Source organism: Felis catus, chromosome B1, assembly GCF_018350175.1.
Source record: "Felis catus isolate Fca126 chromosome B1, F.catus_Fca126_mat1.0, whole genome shotgun sequence".
Taxonomy (NCBI): Eukaryota; Metazoa; Chordata; class Mammalia; order Carnivora; family Felidae; genus Felis; species Felis catus.
This window is the reverse complement of record NC_058371.1, coordinates 56,084,365-56,105,633: the sequence shown is the minus strand read 5'-3', so window position 1 is coordinate 56,105,633 and position 21,269 is coordinate 56,084,365. Positions and strand designations below refer to the sequence as shown.

At 36.7% G+C, this 21,269-nt stretch overlaps 1 protein-coding gene across 1 annotated transcript in view; it reads left to right on the top strand.

The window, feature by feature from the left end:
• The window catches only part of GALNTL6 (polypeptide N-acetylgalactosaminyltransferase like 6), a 1,205,642-nt gene that overhangs the window by 427,554 nt on the left and 756,819 nt on the right, over positions 1-21,269 (top strand). Inside the window, exon 4 of the mRNA XM_003984859.6 lies at positions 8,778-8,886. Coding sequence (XP_003984908.1) covers positions 8,778-8,886 — 109 coding nt within the window. The remainder of the gene's footprint in view (positions 1-8,777; positions 8,887-21,269) is intronic.

The window sequence follows — 21,269 nt, the reverse complement described above, 5'->3', positions numbered from 1 at the left end:
TTTTTGTGTGTGTGTGTATTTTTTCAGAACCTTTCAAGGGCTGCTTTCCAACTCCCTTGCACATTCAGGGCTGGATGATCTCTAGGCTTGCTGCCATTTTGCTATCTTCCTTCCTTCTTTGCTTCTGGCTCTCTTGTGTCTTTTTTTTTTTTTAAATCTGAGTAGGGTTCCTTTGGCCTTAATTTTCCAAACTCCTTTTTAATTATCCTATGCTTGCTATCCCATTTTTACTTTCCAAGAGCTCTTTTTTTTTTAATTCTTTGAATGCTTTTTTTTTAAATTTCTGTTTCTATGAAGGAACTTTTCCTTAAAGCTCTCTGAGAGAATGGAATTTAGATTTTTAGGTTGGGGGGATTATTTTTCTGAGCCTTACATTGCCTCTTTCCTTCAGGTTTGTTATATCTTTTATTTATTTTGGCCTCCAAATTTTATGTCCAAAGGTCTCCCAAATGTGGGTAATCCTTGGCTACCTGTTCATAGTCATAAGTGAAGTAGTAAAAATACTACTACAAAGATCTGTGGGTTGAGGAGGACTTCCCCCATACAAGCCTGTGTCTATACCTGGAAGCAGTGTCCATATCTGTTTCCATTTTCCAGAGTTAAAGTGGATGGCAGCTTTCTGGGAGCCAAGTAGAAGCAGATAGCTTTGGTTAACAATGTTTGGTATACAGACTTATAAGGAACCTTGATTTTCACTACTGCTTGGCATCCTGGTTTTCAATGACTTCTAGTAGCCTGAAAACATACTTCTCACATTCAAAATCCACTACTGTATGGGTGGGGAGCATAGTGGATGGGCCTCAGCAATCACTTTGTTGTTGGAATTGGGAAGAGAACCCAGGAGAGTCTAATTGCCCCATGTAAAAATGTCAGTCATTTTGTTGTGACCTTTAACCTCACTCTCAGAAATACCTCCAATTTTAAATTGCCTCCAATTTTAAGTAATTTCAAAATTCAGTGGCATTAAAAAGTGTTTCCTTTACAGTAATTTTTACCCATTTACAAAAAGTGCGTCAATTCAACTATCTGCTTTCTTGCTTCATCTGATGCTTTACTGTCATTTTCATAGAGTTTCTGCAGAAAGCAACGATTAACTCTTTTGTTCGATTGGCTTTGTATTACGAGTTGCTAAAAATTCTTATATCAAATGAATCAAGACAAGAGAAATAAAATGTCCCTAGTAAGATTGGAGGAGGTCATAGAGAGGACATGACCACTGGTTGACCCTCAAGCTGGATCATTGCAATTGGAGGATCCTCACCTATCCCTTGTCCTTCTAGAACCAACCCCACACTAGGAGCTGTTTAAAGGGCATAGCCTTAAGAGAGTAAGTGTTGTTTAGACCATTTGGACTGAATATATCCTGAATTGAACCTAGTTAAGGCATCCATATAAATTTTTAAGATTTGGTGGTGGGGTAAAGAGACCTACATGTCTTGCAGCACACAAGATGAGCCTCCTATGTAAGTTCCTTGCATATTAAACACACCCCCTACCAACCTGGAGGGGCTCACGTCTTCCTTCAATCCCTTCCTGCCTTCTGTGTATGCGGCGAATTGGCAAGCCAGCTAGGAGACCCAATAAGTGATCTTTGGGAAGGAGGCAGTTGCAGGGAAAATTGTGCATTGGCTATAGACCACTATGTGAGGATGTGTGGCCTGTGTTTTAGATGCTTTGGACCACTGTGCAAGCACAGGGATGCCTGAAAATGCTGGCTCATCTGATGTGATTGTTTGAGGAACTGCTTGTAGAGCAATATGACAGAAAGAAGAGTGGCTGCTGCAGTGAGCTATTCTCTGCCATGACAGTTCAGTGGCCACCGATGCCCATCGGGAGTTAGAGATTTGGAAGAAGATATGAAGGATCTTGAAGGACGTGCAGTGCCCACAACTCTCCCAGCTTTGGCCTGGAGGGCAAGTTGGGAGAGCAGGATAATAAGTTGGAGGACTTAGTGTGCCATTTTACAAAGCTAGGAGGGCCTGAACTGCATAGATTAAGGCAAGGGCTTCTGATAAAGCCTGCTTGGGATTCTAGGAAGTGGAATTCCTTGGGAAAGGAAGAGGGCAAAGAAGAGGCTAATGTCATGATTGACAGTAAAACAGATGAAATGCCCCATGTGTCTGACCTGTATGTAATCCAGATGAAAGCAAAGGCACAGCAACAGCAACCCCATCCAGTGGGGCTGCCCCCAATTAAGAAAATGTTCTTGATGAGAGAATATACTCCCATTGAGCTTATTGATACAGTTGCCAAGGTCTAGCAAAAGGGAAAGTATCCACATATGGTTAGTGTGGCTGGGGGGAGGGGGGAGGTACATAGCATTTCTCTGACCAGGCAGGAGACAGAGAAAATGAGCAAAACATCACTGCACACCCTACCCTCTGGCAGTGTCCACATGGTGCTCTCGGGGCAGTTTAAGGGGCTCAGTCTTTTATAGGTTGGATTTTCTAGCCTGCAGGGAGGCTTCATCCAATGAGACAATCTCCCTGTGCACATGAGACCCTGAAACTGGAGTCTATAGAGGTATAGAGGAGGTAGAGCAAACGCTTAGGGAGTTAAGAATGGGGTCAGCCCCAATCAGGCCAAATTCATTGCAAGAATCAAAGCCAAGATTCTCCAGTCCACTGCCAGCATTTGGTATGTAATACTAATATCCATGCTGAGCCTAGTCCTGGGACAAGACATTTTTGACATTGGGCAATCCATTACTCATCTGGGGGAAACTGACAAATCCCAGGAATACTGTAAGAAAGATCTGGAGACAGAGAGGGAACATGAAACCCAAAAAGCTATCCTGGTTGGTTAGCTATAAAAGGTTTGATGAGAATAACCCAGAAACAAATGTGGTTTGACCTCATTGCTGCTGGGACTTCCACCTGAAAATATATAACAGCAACCCAACATTGTTGGTCAGTCTGTGGAAAGTCTTAAAACATAAACAACAGTCAGATCTGCCCCCACTTGCACCTACTACCCCTGATGTTCCACCAGCTCCAGCAGAGGTCTTGGGGATACAGTTTTATTTGGAGTGGTGGCCCCCATCCCCCAGGTGTAGGATTCAGGCCAAGATAACCTCCAGGCAAGGGCTGTCGGAGGCCATCCATAGCCTCATGCTGAGTGTACTATTCATGGGTCCCCCAGAAACAAAAGGTGATGGGTCTGGTTAATACTGAGATGAATATTTTCTCATACATAGTAACCCTCAGAAGTTTTTTAGTCCCCTGAGTGGTCGTGGAAGGCAAGTGGTTGCAGTCAGGAAAATCCCTTTGACACTGCAAATTGGGCTTTCCCTACCCTTCACCTACTTCCCTGCCCTAAGGATATGAGATTTTTTCTCTCTCTCTTCTACCAGGGAACATATTGATATCTTATAAGGTCAAACTCCACAAAAACCTTTATGGGTGAATTCTACCTCTGAGTTAGAGCAATCATACCGATGCTGAGGGAAAACACCAACTGGGAACCAGTAAGTCTACCAATCCACATGAAAATTGGTAAATGTCAAACAACATAAATTGCCAGGGGGACATAAGTAAATAAGAGAAACTATACAGGCATTGTACCAAGTGGCTGTTTTATGCCCTGTCCACAGTGCTTTGAACAGCCTGAAAAGGCCAATAAAAAAGCTAAACAGCTCATTGATGATGATCATGGACTACTGAAAATTGAATAAGGTAGTGCTCCCAATCCATGTGGCTGTGCCCAACATTGACACCATCTTAGACACTTTGGCCACAGTCCTAGGAGTATATCATGCAGTACTGGACTTAGCAATGTTTTCTTCCCAGTATACTTCTGGCTGTTGAATCACAAGATCAATTTGCCTTCATGTGGGAAGGACAATAGTGGATGTTTCAAGTGCTTCCTCAAGGCTACTTACTACCAGCACAGACCCACAGTATATCGTGGGATTGCAGCTCAAGCTCTGTTCTTGTTCTCCTTTTTCACATCAGTGAAATGGGCTCATTACATTGATGATATAATGTTAACAAGTACAGACTTCCCTCTATAGCAGGATACTCTGCAGATTTTGTTGGAACATCTGCAAGGGGGAAAATAGGCAGTGAACCCACAGAAAATTCAGGGCCCAGCCACCACCATAAAGTTTCTGGGAGTCGTCTGGTTAGATTTAATGTATGTTGTCCCAGAAGCTGTGATTGAAAAGGGTATCCAGTCCCTAAAAACATGAAAGAAGTACAAGCCTTTGTAGGGATTTGACAGTTTGGGAAGGTATTTATTCCCCACCTGGCCCAGTTTCTCCATCTCTTATACTGCCTGGTAAATAAAGGGCATGTGTAGGACTGGGCATCAGAGCAACAAGCCCCCTTTAAGAAGGCAAAACTACTAGGGAAGCAAATTAAAGCTCTGGGCATCTCCCAAGCAGGGCTGCAATTTGAGTTGGATGTATCTGTGACTCTAGGAGGTGCGAGTTGGACACTGTGGCAGAGACAACAGAAAGAGACAGTGCCCTAGGATTTTTGCCATAGCTCTGGAAAGGAATAGAAGCCTGATATATCCCCCTCCCATCCACCCCAGCTCAATAGCTCCTAGCAGCATCCCTCCAGATAGAGCCTCTCACAAAGGAATAACACATTGTGGTAAGAACTTTCCTCCTATCAAAGGATGGGTTGAGAATATGTTTAATTGACCCACTTATACCTTGGCTCAAACTCCCACTTTGACTAAGTGGCATGCCTTTTTACAGCAGAGGAGACCTTGTCCACCAGCCCACTCTCTCTAGGAATGCAGATGGTACTAGGCTATGCAGAGGATGTAGATCCTCCAAATGTTCCTGCCCCTATTCCTCTGTTGGCCTCTAGTACCAGTAGAGAGGAAACAAGGAAATTCCCAGTGACTGGTCTAGTCAGGGCAATCTGTCCATGAGATTGCAGTTGCTATTCAGCCAAACACTGACACCATCTGGATGGACACAGAAATGAACTATAGTAGCCAGTAGGCCAAACTCACAGCAGTTTGGCTGGGAATCACTTATGAGGGTTGGCCTTTAACCGTTTGCACTGACAGTTGGGTAGTTCTAAAAGGATTAACCCTTTAGCATGGGCAATGGGAAGCTGAGGGGTGAATGATTGTGAATGTGCCTTGTGGGGTCAGGATATGTGGAAACACATTTGGGTTTACCTGCAACAGCCTGAGGCAGACCTCACTGTCTTCCAAGTCTGGTTCATAGAGGTCCTGACACTCCCTAACAATCAAGTTGATTTCCTAGCTTAGGTATGAGCCGTAAACTGATTCTTCAGTAGATACAGCAGATTGGTTGCATAGAAAGAGCGACCACCATAGTGCCTGGGTGGGATGGTATATTGCCAAAGACGATGTATTGGCCTTTGAATAAGTGACTTGTTTAATGCAGTAACAGCATGTTCTGTATGTACTAAATAATGCCCAAGGCAACTGCCAAAGGGGTCTGGGACAGACTTCCCAAACAAAATCACTCCCGAACAGTGAGATATTAGCAAGTAGACTATATTGGCCTCCTCCTTCCAAGTGAGGTTTCTAAATATACCTTCGTTTGTGTGGACACTGCCTCTGCCTTAACCCTAGCTTCCTACTCTCACTGTGCAGACCAGGCTACCACTATTAGAAGATTAGAGAATCTGAGTATCATGGATGGATGCCTTCATTGAGTAGATAGTGATTGAAAATTACATTTCAAAGGTTGTGATGTGCAAGACTGAGTAAAAGAACACAGCATTAAATATTTATTTCCCTTTATAACCCCAAAACAGCAGGTTGGTAGAAAAGAATAATGGACTATGAAAACAACAGGTCAAGTTCCTAAAAGCTTCCAACCTCTCTTTTTCCAAGGCCAGGTAGTCATGTTCTGTTTTCCAGTGGTATAGTCATTTGACTCCCCTCTTGGTTTCCTCCATTGGCCTGAAGGACATTGTAGCATACATAGAAGTTCTTACCAACCTCACCCTGTAAGCCTTAAAGGAAGCTGTCCTCCAAAATAGTATGGCCTTGGACATTATTACTGCCTTTCAAGGAAGTGCCTGTGTCATTATTCAAACACAATGTTGTGTGTTTACACCTGATGAGTCTGCTAACCTATCTTTATTAAATCACATGAAGATACAAGTAAACATCCAGAGTACTCTAACCCCCAGCCCGGAGGACTTAGTAAATCAATGGTTGTGATCATGGGGCTCTTGGTGGGGGAAAAATGTTACTTATTTTGGGAATCATTATCTTAACCTGTGTTTTTACTTGTATGTGCCCATATTGTCACTGTGGCCTCTGCCTCAAATGCAGCCAGATACCCACCAAATGAGCTACTTCCATGGTAATAAAACTCTTGCTGACTGCATTGGGCACATTGGAGAAGAGAGGGAATGTGTTAGATTGTAATAGCTGGTCAAGATGGGTGAAGTGTTGGAGGAGGTCAACATGAGGACATGACCACTGGCTGACCAGAAAAGGGGACCTGGGCAATCGAAGCACCTCACCCCTCCCTTGTCCTTGGAACGTACATTCTACCTACTAGTCCCACACTAAGAGCTGTTTTAATAAATAGCCTTGAGAGAATAAGGTGTTGTTAATACTATTGGACTGTGTATGTAACTAAGCCCAGTTAAGGCCTCTATATAAACTGAAAATTCTGGTGGACTTGAGCAAGGACCTATTTGTCTTTTGGCGCCCAAGATAAGCCTTGTATATAAGTTTCCTTGCTTAGTACCTCTGTCTCCTAACAAAATGGAGTGGCCTGCCTCTTTCCTTTGTCTCTCCTTGTCCTCCATGTTCAGGACCCGTTTGTGAACCAATAGGTAACCAGAGAGAGTTTTGCATATTTAGAGTTTACACAAGAATACCTCTATGTTTTATGCCCAAACTGATTTTAAAATTATCTGTTTTACTCCAAAAGTGTTGTTTATAAATTGGTATTTTCTAAATCACTGTAAGAGATTTTCATTACTGCTCAATATTTGTTATTGTAAATGAAAGTTTGAGATAACTCATGAGTTTTGTATTTTAAAGTTATTTGATTATTTAAAAGTTCTGATTCCTAGCTGAGTTTTGGTAAAATTTCCAATTATGAAATCAATATCAATTAGGAAAAATGCATGACTTTTTTTTCTAATGTTTGCTATTATAAGCCTGAATTTTTTTTCCAAAATTGTTTTTTCCTATTTTCTTCTATTTTTATTATGTTCTTTTCTATTAATTTTTCCATAACTTTTCTTTCTTGTCACCCCCTTTTAAAATTTATCCTTATTATCCTTAATATTTTACATAAACTCATCATCATCCTTATATGTTTATTCCTCTTTATTTTCATTTTCTTGAAATCATCACTCTTGTAACAAATTGGTTTAAATATGTAGATGATAGTCATCTTACTTGGCAAATCTTTCTTCTGATTTTAAGGACTTTTTTAATGTGAAGCTCCATTTTCATCCTTTCAAACAAGTGTACCCTTTAGAACCTATAAAGATGAACTGAGATAATTTTTCATAAGCACAGTAGTTATAAGTTATACTGTTTCAAACTAAGAAATAAGACATTTTATTTGCTTTGGAAAGCCTCTTATAATAAGATGTCCTCACTGAAATTATTCATCTTTTGTTTTATATAAACTGAAACTTGAAATTTTTTTCTCTCCATTCTATAGATGTATTATTTATTTCAAAAAGTAAACCAAGTAAAAGAAAAAATGGTATGTGAACATGAAAACATTTATTTTACATTAAGTTGAGTATTAAGATTGTGAAAATAAATTTCATTCAAAACATTTGTTTCTTGTTACCAAAAATAAACACCAAAAAAAGAAGTACTTTCAGCACTGTACACAAATATAATTTCCAAGTTGACATTGGAACATATTGGGTTTTACCAAAGCAAAAAACATATGTTGTGACTATAGTTGTTGAGTAAGTGATAATTTCAACAAAAAGTATAACCATGTATCATACTTTAGCAGAAATTTAGATGAGAGACAGTATTAATAGTTGTTAAGACCACAATTTTGGTCTGAAGAGACTGGCCCAAGTCCTGACTTTACTACTGTGGTTTAATTCAAGTTATTTTAGTTCTCCGGGCATTACTTTAATTGGCAGAAAAATGCAGGTTTACAACGAAAGATTATCAGAAAGATTAAGCAATCTTCTGTACAAAGAGTTTTTAGCATCGTGTCTGGCTCCTAGTGGCTAATAAGGCCATTCAAAAATACTTGATCAGGGGCACCTGGGTGGCTCAGTCGGTTAAGCATCTGACTTTGGCTCAGGTCATGATCTCGCGGTCCGTGAGTTCGAGCCCCGCATCAGGCTCTGTGCTGACGGCTCAGAGCCTGGAGCCTGTTTCAGATTGTGTGTGTGTGTCTCTCTCTGACCCTCCCCCATTCATGCTATCTCTCCCTGTCTCAAAAATAAATAAACATTAAAAAAATTAAAAAAAAACAAAAATACTTGATCAAAATGAATGAAACTGTACAAATCACAAACAAAATTAATTCCATTTAATACCATTACTAGTATTATGCTCAGAGGAAGTGATACAGAGTTATTAGTGTCTCCGGATGAAATAAAATAGGAAATGATAGGGGTTGTGGATGATACATGCTCTCATTTTTAAAGCTGGAAAAGGATTTTAAAATGTATATTAACCTTGTCACCAGCAATAGCTTTCTTTTCAGTATACTCAGAAGATTCACTTATTCAACAAATATTCTTTGATTGCCTATTATGTGCTCGGCTGTATTTACCTACCATGCAAAAGGAAGTGCCTCCTTTTTATGCTCTGAATACTTTCCTTTTCCACAGACATTTCCACTGGGCCTGGGAGATGGGCAATTCTATGCATGGACAGATGGTTTGAGAAGAAAGGACTGGCATGACTATGAAAGCATTCAGAAAGAGGCTATGCGCTCAGGTATGAAGTTCAGTGTAAGCCAAAGTGCTACTTTACTTACTGCAGTGTCTCATTTGTCACTTAAAGAGTCTTGAATTAGCATCTCTTCTGCGTACAGTAAGGTATGTCTCATGGGGGTGTTGGAGGTCAATGCTGAACAGAATTAAAACAACTTCACATTTCTGAGAGAAAACAAATAATGAACAGCCTTTACAATATCAGCTGAAGAAGAGGTTACATAAGTTTTAGAAATCTATAATATTTCATATTTCCAGACTGCTTTCTAGTAATTTCTGAGGATATCTTAAGATTTATCAGTGATACTTGACTTGGTTGACATCTGTCTTGAGCTTGTTTTGCTTGTTAGGGCTGATGTATGTCTAACAGTGCACAATATTGAAGGGGTACCACAGTTCTAGACCTTGGCAGGGGAACAGCAAGTTGGTAGATCATATGAACTAGATAGAGATAGAGAAAACATTTTAGTTCTTGGAAAAAGTAACCAGAGAAAATAAGTCTTTGTAGAAGGACAGTAAAATTAGGTTGTTGGAAACAGGGATTCAGAAAGGTATATAATTAGAAATCAAATGAACATGAGTAACATATGGTATGAAGTCCATATGCTTTCACTCAACCAGAGAAGCTCTGTTTTTTTCATACTGAGGATGTCATAGAACTAGAGAAGCCTTTGTTTGGTAGGACTGAGACATCTGAGCAGCATTGAGACATTGCATTCCAAGTCAAATCGGCAGCAAAACTATGACCAAGCGCAGTATGAGGTCCTCCTGGTTAACCTTTCTCATAGATCATCCCATCAGGCAAACTGGAGTGTGAGTATTTAAATAGTTATGAAATTGTGCAGACTGTGAAATGTTTTTGCTCTGGATCAGTTGTGGTTGATCTAATTATAGCCTTCTTTCATTTTCTTCTTCCATTCCTTTTCTCCAAATAAAGCAATTCTCTCCCCTCAACTTCATTAGAGCTGCTCATCCCAAGAATGTTCTCTATTAGTCAGAGAACGAAGCTCTTCCACCTTTCATTGTCTCCCCACTTGGCCATGACCCCATGAATGGTTCCTTCCAGTATCCTCACTTTTCCAGCTCTCTTATCTTTTCCTTCTATTTTCTCACTAAGCCCTGTATTAATCCAACCATCTGTTCCTTTTTCTAACCCCAGGATGCTGAAAATTTTTGGAGATGCTCACATAATTTAATCAACTGAAACTTCAATTTATTGAGCAGATATTTTGTACTAGGTACTTTACATATGAATTTTATTTAAACCACATAATTACTCTAATAGGAATTATTATCCCAAATTTGTAAAAGAAAGAAAAGAAAAGAAGCAATATGGAACTGGGTCCTTAAGAATTTATTAAATATTATCCAAGGTCAAACAGATAATAATTTGCAAAACTAGATTAAAAATCAGGTCTTATGCTCCATTACATCCCACTGTCAGACATTGAATAATAAATATTTGGACAATATGGAGTAATGACAGCGCACATATGTGAGGGAGAGATGTACCTGGGTTCATATTGTCTTTTCTGTACATGAGCTATGTAGGCGGCAAATCAATTTATCTTTCTGATGTTATACTTTGCAGAATTGCTGAAGGATTAAAGATAATACACCTAAATAATTGGCCAATTATTTGGACATATTATAAACTCAGCTAATAATAACTATAAATTTCTTTCGTTTGATTTGGTATGCCTAACCTTCACCTGTGTGATGGGTTTTGGGTAAAAATCCAGTACTTCATGTAATCTCTGCTTCATATCATTCTTTCTGCCTCCTGTGTAAGCATGCTGTTTATGTTCTCATCTTACTTGGGACAAGGGAAAGTTGACCTACAAAGAAAATTGGAAATATAACAAATTTTCTAAAGCATAAATTTTCTATGGAATTAGAAAACTTTGAAATGCTAAATGTTATATGATTCGCTGGAAAATACATGACAACTGAAATAGACTAAAATTCATAATTTAAAATTATATGAAATAGTACATAAATAAAAGGACTACACACACACAAATATACAAGCAGCTACACAGTCAAACATCTCTGTTCTTAGTATCTAAGTCAAGAAAAAGGATCATCTGTGTAGATTTTTATTACCTATGTATTTATACCTAAACAAATACTGTTGCATTTTTCTTGTGTTTGGGCTTAATCTATTAATTGAATCATAATGTCTGAATTTCTTCTTTTACTCAAAATAATTTTTGAGATTCATCCCTGTCCTTGTGTGTAATTCTCATTGATTTATTTCCACTGTTGTTTAATTTTCTACAACATTCTCCCCTTCATGGGCATTTGGGGAGTTCCTGGGTTTTCGTCATTATATATAATGTTGCTCTAAATATTTTTGTATGTGGTTCTGGGGTAGAGCATTAAATTAAGAAATAACTGACTATTTTTCAATATTGAATCATCTATTCTATGGCATATGTGATATTTACTTGCTGCTTATTTATTATCTTTAGAGACGTGTTAATAATTTTATCCTCACATATTTTTTAGTGTTATTCCTAGAAAACCAATGTTATATGGGTATTGTACATGTTATTGATTTTATTGAAATTCCACATTGTTTATAGCTGATATATAGAATATTAATAAATCTTAATATTTACTTGGATTTGAAACTTTCTAAACCCACTATTAATTATAATTATTTACCTATATGTTAGCTTGAATTCTCAACGCTACAAGAATTGACAGTGCTTAATTTTTTTTTCCTTCCATTCTAGATCTTATAATTTTTGTTCTGTTTGTTTAGTTCTACTTACTGTCTTTGCCTGGCATCCCAGCGTAATGGTAAATAGTGGTTTTTGGTGGCATATCATGACCTGTTCTAATTCTGACTGTCACAGATTAGGAACTTACTTTAAGATTTTATCTATTTAATGAAAATACACTTTATTATGATTGCTAAGCCTTCTGGAGCTAGTTTACTGAGAGTCTTGTTTATTTTTGTTTAAACCTAAATGAATATTGCTATTATCAGAAATTTTTTGTTTGCTTGCATCTGTTGAAATAGATAAAAGATAAATTTTCTCTTTTAATATGTTATTTGGGTAAATTATTTCTATTTATTTTGTAATGGAAATCAAATTTCCAATTCTAGACTAAATCTGTCTTTTTATTTATTACCAGATTTGGTTTGCTAATATTTTATTTAACATGTTTGAGTCTTTATTCATGAATGAATACTGGACACAAGTTTTTTTGTTTTTGTTTTTGTTTTTGTTTTTGTTTTTCTCATAGACCCCATGTCAAATTTTGGTAACAATGTAATGATAGCTTCATAAATTACTCAGGTAATAATTTCTGTCTTTCTGTGCTTTGTAATTGCTTGTTGCATACGAGAATTATACATTTGTTGATAACTATGGAGACCTTGTGGGTGAAACTATCTGGACCTGGACTTTCTTGGAGCAAAGAATGTAGCTACTAGGTTAAACTTTTAAAATGGGTACAGCACTAGTTGATTGTCTATTTCTCCTGGAATTAACTGTATTTTTCTATCAATTTGTCCATTACTTCTAGAAGTGTTCATATTTATTAGTAAATTTATTCGTAACATCTTCAAATATTTCATAATGTCTGCAATGCTTAAATTTATGTTGCTTTTTCTTTCAAATATCATTTGTACTGTTATTTTCATTTCTTCTTAATCTATTAAACCAGGAACCTGTCAATTTTATCAGTCATTTCAAAAACCAGGTTTTTACTTTGTTTATCTTATTTGTTATGTTTTTCTCATATGTTTACAGTCTTATGTGTAGTATTTCTTTTCTTTGACTTTATTTCCCTACTATATTTTTTCCTAATTTTTAAAATTGATTCATAGCCCCTTAATTTCAGCCTCTCTACTCCTGTAGACCGCATATTTAGGACTCTACATTCCCTTCTAAGTAGCACTTTAAGTACATAGCACTGCTCTGTGTTCCAGCATTTTATATTTGTTTTTTTATGTTTTAGTTATACGTTAGTTATGTTTTCAAATGTCTAGCCTACTTAAATACTGAAATTATCTTAACAATAAGAAAATCCAGAAATTACCTATTAATAAAAATCTCAATAATATTTTCAAAAATATATTAACATAAGCATGCATTTCATTAAATGTCCTTGTTAGTATTTTTATTAAGATTGTTTATTCTTTGTTCTGGCAATTACATCTTTGAGACATATATGGGTTTTTTTGAATATCAGGCATTTTAAGTATCTGTTTTTACTTACTAAGTAATTTATGGGGGGCCATGCTGTTTAACTCAGGTGAGTAATGAGGAAGATATTGCTTTAACCTTTCAGGAAATGGACATTTCCTACATTAAAACAATAAAAACAGAAAAAAATGCAATTGAAGGATAGACTCTAAGACCTTAGGTGTAGCATTGGGGTTGTTTTCTGGTACATCTGTACCCTTAGAGTTATACTAAATTTAATGGGTTCTTTGAATTTGTTCGAAGAATTCTAACTAAATGTTCAAAGAAACACAGAGCTTTTATTATTTCATAATCCTGTACTGCTTTGTTTTGAGATTAGCATTGACCAAACTAATTTAACCATAGAAGAAGTGTATCCACATAGCATGTCAGAGTCAGGAAGCCTTCCTGGAAAAGGTAAACCAAATTTGAAAAGATAAAGGTCTACCCTGATATCAGATAAAGTTGGCATTCATTCAATTAATTTTCTGATCTCTTTTTCATAATAAGTCAGCCATATTTTTAGCATGGCTATTTTTTCTAACCATACGTTTTCTATATACAATCCCATTGTGTTTCATTAAGTTAGTTTCAGCATCAAATTCTCATTTTAGAATTTATTGACACTAGGTTTCATCTTTTAACAGTTTTACTATCCTTCTGAGTCATACTATCCCAAAACTGAAAAGCATGCTTTTTGAAAATCATTCAAATTATTTATAAAAGTTGAATGGAAGGAACTGAACTAGGGATTCCTTTGATATAATATAAAAGACAATATATAAATTGATAATGATGTGTTATTCATTATATATTGTTATATTATACATTATTCAGTATTACTCTAGCAGCTAAAAAGCTATCCAGTTGACATTTCTCTATATATAATTTGAAAAAAAAAGGTAAATATATTTCTGAAATCAAAATAAAGTCTGCCTGTGGCATATCCCCCATCTATGGATCTAATAACTTGTACCAGATGTTGAGAAGAAAATGCAAGTGGTTTAGGTAACTGTTTCTTATTTAATATGTGATGTTTCCTAATTGTCATAACATCTTTCTCTAAGTGGTAAAAACATCCTTTCCTGCAGTCTATCCAGGGTGGTTCATATGTGTGTGTGCATGTGCACATATGTACATGTGTTTTATGAAATCATTTTAAGACTATTCATCTGTATTTCTAGAAAGCACTTATTTTTAGTTTTGAAATTTGAAAAATTTTCTGTCCAGTCTTCTTTTCATTTTAACTTTAAAGATTTTCACTATGCTTATCACTGGTTTTGGGATTTCAGTATGTGTGAACTCAACATGAAAAAAGCTATTCTCAACTCTTGTATTTGATCTATTTCTTTGAAACGGATTAACCCTCATATAATCATATCAACTCACACATTCTCCTATAAGCCTCAAGAATCTTATGAAATTATATCTAACTTTTCACTGCTTCCATTTGTCTTAGTTAATCATAGTTTTGAATATTCAAAGTTTTTATTGTCTTATTCTATTCATTTATTCATTCACTTGTTCAAAAAATACTTTTCAATGTCACTATATTTTATTTTTTTTTATTTTTTTTTAAATTTTTTTTTTCAACGTTTATTTATTTTTGGGACAGAGAGAGACAGAGCATGAACGGGGGAGGGGCAGAGAGAGAGGGAGACATAGAATCGGAAACAGGCTCCAGGCTCTGAGCCATCAGCCCAGAGCCTGACGCGGGGCTCGAACTCACGGACCGCGAGATCGTGACCTGGCTGAAGTCGGACGCTTAACCGACTGCGCCACCCAGGCGCCCCATCAATGTCACTATATTTTAAATACTGCTCCGAACTCCGAAAGAAAAAATACACAAAAATGAACTACAGTGGCTCTTACAAAGTGTGCGGCATGGTTGAAGGAGATTTCACTGTTACTGACATCAAACCATTGATCTCTCTTACCTAAATTATTTCAGTAGCCTCTGAACTGATCGCCTTGTCCCATAGTCAGCTTTTCAAATAGCAGCCAGAGAGATCTTCTACAAATACCTAACCTGATCAGAGCATTTGACTCCTCTGCTCAAAAGCCTACAAACGCTGCTCATTATATTCAAAATTAAATCCAAACCTATTCCATGATTATGAGATCCAACATGATCTACTCCTGACATGTCACTGTCCTGATCTCCTACTGATTGATATTCGATCAATTGACAGTTAGTCACTCCACTGGCCAGATTGGCCTCTTTGTTTTTCCTTAAGCATGCTAAACATGTGACTTTTCATTTATTATTCCTGCTGTTTGGAACACTCATGATTCATATCTTTCAACCCAGTCTCTCCTTGAGTAACAACACAAAACCATATATCACCAGCTTAGACATACATACCTGCCAAGCAACACATTATCCTATATAGATATAGTCCTGTTCATGCATTTTCTATCCCTTTATGCTACTTAATTTTATAATAATTATCTATCTATATTTACACGTATATGTATTTATTTAATGAATTAAGAATTTTATAATTCCTTGAAATATAATCACTTGTCCAAAGGCTCTAAATTGCAATATTATCTTGAATCACTGAATTGGAGTTTTTGAATAATGACACTCCTAGATGAGAGAATATTGTGAAAACCTGACACAAATGGTTGCTGCTTTTCCCTTCTGGAGATTGCATCCAAGGCCCCCTTAAACCTTACGATCAAAGTTACCAGATGTTAATACTAATCATTGTGAATTTCCATAGCAAAACATCTAAGGAGTATGAATTAAAACACTATTTGAGAAGTAGGAGTGTACCATGCTTTAAAATGATTAATAGTAAGGTTTTCTATGTTCCTTTAAACAACAGCTCACTTTAGTGCTGATCAGGGACCCATTTTGCTCTTAAATGTCCTTATTCTACATAATTGAGCAAGATTGCCAACCAAACAGAATGGGAAACAGAAATGTGCTTCATCTGGGAGATACTGTAACTACTTTGCATTCAGGAGGACAAAAAAAAATGGTAATTTTGCTATAACTACAATGGCTTCTGGTCATTTTTTTTAAATTTTGTTTTAATGTTTATTTACTTTTGAGAGAGAGAGAGAGAGAGAGAGAGAGAGAGAGAGCAAGCTGGGGAGGGACAAAGAGAGAGGGAGACATAGAATCTGAAGCAGGCTCCAGGTCTGAGCTGTAAGCACAGAGCCAGACGTGGGGCTCAAACTCACAAACTGTGAGATCATGACCTGAGCCAAAGTCAGACGCCCAACCAACTGAGCCACCCAGGTGCCCATGGCTCCTGGTCATTTTTAAGTGATGCCTCATGTCCCTTAAAAATAGTATCTGGCATCTTTTTTTAATTACCAGCAACAATGAGCATTGTTTATTGTTAGTAATTTCAGAATATTTTATGTCTATGATATGTTCTCAATAAATTTTGTAATGAGATCTTTGGTCAACTTTGGGAAGTATTACCAAAATAACATTTATTATTATTCATTGGGTTAAAATTAACTTTTAATGAAATATTTCCTTTGACAGTTATTGTATAATAATGAAAATGTAAAATGGAAGTGAAAAGATTGTGAGCATTCTGTTGAGATGTATCATTTATATGTCTAATAATAGAACAAAATTTAGCTGAAACAGAATTGAGTGACATTAGGGAAAAACCCCTTCAATATTATCACATGAAAATAGCAGTAGAAACATCTCAGGAGATTTAGTAAACTGCAATGAGTTTGTATTTAAAAATAAGACAAAATTAACTTTTAAAATAGTTCAATTTACCTATTTTTTTGCGAAACTAAGAATATCTCTGTTTAGAAAAATCAGCTTCCCCTGGGTAAGTGTGCATAAGATTATTTGGTCTTATTTTTCACATTTGTAAAATGTGGTTTAATGATAGCCCCTATCACACAGTTATTTTAAGTGTTAATTAAGTTACATAATTAAACTAACTGGACTGTGGTTATGCTCAATTAGTGGTCATTTGTATATTCACAGAACCCTGATTCCTATGCCTATAGGGTTATAATTTGAATAACCTACCATAATTTTTTCATGCCTCCAAATCTAGTTGATTGGCACAAAATCTCCCAAAAATTGTCACAAGGGGGTTCATATTATCACATACTTCAAGTAGAGCTATATCTCTTCACTTTAGGTTTTATCATTATAAGACAAACATTTTGTAAGCATCTTCCCCAAACCTGTTTCCAACCAGGCATTTTGCTTATGTTTTGATAAAAATTGTTTTCATATGGTAGTTGTGATTATTATCAATTTTTTTCTGGCTATAAATGCTCCACATTTGGTGGGAGTTATATGAGTAGATAATAATCCTTGATCGTGAAGAAATGGAAAATGTTCTGCTGAAGGAAGATAGTGTCTGATAAGAGCCAAGAAGGAAAAGATGAGAAACATCTAGTAAAGCAAAGGATTTGAATCTAAATGGATCCAGTAAACTAAATGGATCCAGGCTAAATTGATTTTATGCCTGCCATTCATTTTCCTGAAGTCTTGCACTCAATTTTGTTCTTTCCAGTTATAACCCTTTCCTGTACAGCTTTGAAGTAAGGGTGCAGTGTAAGTTTGTATTTTCTATCAGCTTACCACACAGAAAACTCTAATACCCACTAATATTTGTGCCATAATTCTTTATAACATTTTTTTTTTCAACGTTTATTTATTTTTGGGACAGAGAGAGACAGAGCATGAACGGGGGAGGGGCAGAGAGAGAGGGAGACACAGAATCGGAAACAGGCTCCAGGCTCTGAGCCATCAGCCCAGAGCCTGACGCGGGGCTCGAACTCCCGGACCGCGAGATCGTGACCTGGCTGAAGTCGGACGCTTAACCGACTGCGCCACCCAGGCGCCCCTTGTGCCATAATTCTAATGGTAGTAATCTATCTGTTAATAGTAAATCTTGAAACTCCGTGAAGTTAGATTTGTTATTTTTGCTGTGGCTTTAATTTTTAGTAGGGGTTAGAACCATCCTTACATTTAGTGTAGTATAGTTTATGTACTTATTCAGTATATATAAGTTTTAGGAAGAAAAGTAAGAGAACAAAAAATAGACAATTAATTTCTGATGACCTGGGACTCTGGTGTCATCCTTATGATGGCAACTAAAATTTACAACACGCTAATGCTATGGTAACTGAGAGTTTCCCATGATTTGAGGGATTGTAATTCGTTCAAGCCTAAATTATCATTATGGCATTGCATTTTAGGTATAATTCATAGAGATTCAAGTGATTATTTGAACACCCTCCAAAATTCATCTCCAGGATCTGGCACAAATATTTCAGTAATGAGTTCTGGGCCTTCTTGGCTCCATTATCTAATGAGGGCTGTAGAGGAAATGTGTGTGTTTACCCACTAGGGAAGGAAAAGTGCCAGCACCAGAGACTGATGGCAACACTGTCGAGACATTGACTTCAGAACCGTAAATGCCAGTTTGACTTGTGCTCTGAGTGAATAGCAGTGGTTTTTGAGCAGCCTTCATGCCCGATGAAAGCAACTGGGCCTTCTGACACTTAGTAGTCATAGAAACGTGACATAAACGATCCTCAGGAATACTAGGAGCTCAGAATAGGATTGTTTGATTTTAAAGGAAAATATCTGTCCCCAAATATGTGTAACAAACTTGAATTATTTATAAAACATAGACATTCTAATATAATGAAGAAATAGATTTAATGGATAAAGAATGTAATTTGATACAGTGTTTGGTTTACTGATGTGAAATGACCAGGAGAGATCACAAAGGAATTAGTATTATGAGGCATTTAATAATTATTTGAATTTCCATGGTGACCAATTGAGCCTTAGGGATCCAAATTCATTATTGGACTAGAATTACTAGATTAACTTAATAGACATTGACCTAGATAACAATCTAATAGAATTTAATAGTGCACATTAATTGGGATATCTATCTATATTATAGATAGATAGATAGATAGATAGATAGATAGATAGATATAGATATATATCTCCACTCACGCATATAAAATTCTTTTTATTTTGTATTAAGGAAAAGGTAGTCATTGAGGAGTAACTTTTTAAAAAAATGTTTATTTATTTTTGAGAGGGAGAGAGAGCACGAGCAGAGGAGGTGCAGAGAGAGTGGGTGACACAGAATCCAAAGCAAGCTCCAGGCTCTGGGCTGTCAGATGCAGAGCTCAAACCCATAAACCATGAGATCATGACCTGAGCTGAAGTCAGACGCTCAACGAACTGAGCCACCCAGACACCCCAAGGAATAACTTTTGAAATTATAGCATATGTCTTATAAACAAAGAAGTTATTGGATTGATGTTCAATTTTTAGTTCTTGTGTTTTATAATGATAGAAATATTTCATGCAACTTGATAAAGTATTTTATAAGCCTTCTGACATATGCATTGTGAGCATTTTTGTAACCAGAACAAAGACACTAATTGCATTCTCCAAATTTGGAAAGTCAGTGTCATACTTATGACAAAGACCTACCATTTTTTTTTTACTACAAATCCTATATTATTCTTTCCTTTATACTGCATTTTTTTCTTTTCATTCTTTCTATCTGCATAGTGCCTTAACATGGGTACAGTGATTTCTTGCACATTGCCTCAATGTTTCTCGCAAAAGCCCTATTAGTAGGAATGGTCAAATATAAAAATATAAAAATAAATAAAAGTATAAATATAAAAATATGGTCAAATATAAAAATAAAGAAACAAAATTAGAAAAGTGATTTTATTTGTATATGTGTGTCACATTATGCATGTGATTTTAAACATGTATATTACATAAATATATCAAGTGATAATATTATAGATGCATACACACACACCCCTTCAAATGGCATGCATAACTCCAATATTCTGGGACAACCTTGTTTTTATAAATACTATTCTTATCTGTTTAGTGACTCTTCCTTCTTCAACTATTTGCCACCTATAGCGCATGTAACCTGAATTGTCTTGTGCCTTATTCACCTGTGTATAAATGGAGACCATATCAATAGTGATGACTCAGTTTCTCTGACTCTTGCTTTCCACTGTGTATGGACCCCCAATCTTCTCTCTACAAAACCTCACCATAATTTCTGAGCTCCCTGGAAGTAACTGCAAGTTTACTAGGCATTAACATCCCTATTCATTTACTCTGACCCTACATTGACAACTGATGGTTGCTACTCAAGTTCAGCATCTTACTGCCACCAGCACTGGAACCTTGTCTCCAGTGCTCCCAAAGCAGCATCATGTCACTAAGGCATTATGCTGTGTTTTTCACAGCCCTGCATATGGTTGTTCTTTAGAGAAGTGGGCAAGGGAATTCCTCTTTTCTCCGTTTTGTGTAGCACTTTGTCATCTAGGCACTAAATTTGCAATTCACTCTCTCCCGGAGATCCTTATACAAAAGAGCTCCTTCTTTTGTCAAAAGGACTCAGCTACAAGTTTCTAAAACCAGACTGGGAACCAATATCAGACATCAACTGGTTGTTCTATATTCTTTCTTCCCCTAATGCGCTACTTGCTTGTGTACAATCTGAATGTGTGAAAACCCACAAGAGAATAAATTTAACCAGCAGATACCTCTAGGCTAGTTCATCAGATGAGTAAAAATTTCACCACTGGGGACAACTGGACTCAAGCTGAGACCCCCAACCCCACCCCAGTAAATACAGACTGCACTATAGATGTAAATATGTTAGATGATTCTATTTTCCTTTTCAATGTACTATTATGTTAAAATAAGCAGTCATGCATAAACTCTTAGCCAGCAATCTACACCATTATAAATTGTATTTTACTTATTTTTTTAATGTTTATTTTTGAGAGAGACAGAGACAAAATGCGAGTGGGTTACGGCAGAGAGAGAGGGAGACACAGAATCCAAAGTGGGCTCCAGGCTCTGAGCTGTCAGCACAGAGCCCAATGCGGGGCTCGAACTCACGAGCTGTGAGATCATGACCCGAGCTGAAGTTGGACGCTCAACCAACTGAACCACCCAGGCACCCCTGTATTTAACTTATTTTTAAACAAAATTATAATATTGTAAAAACATTAGTAAACTAATAAATGCTTATAGAATAATTTTCAAGTTCATAAACAATTGTATTAAAGTGTTACTTTTAACTACTAAAAAAAAGAGCAATTCTACCGCTTTTATGAAGATTTGTAGTCAATTTTTTAAAATAATGAACAAAATGGGTTTGGCAAAGAA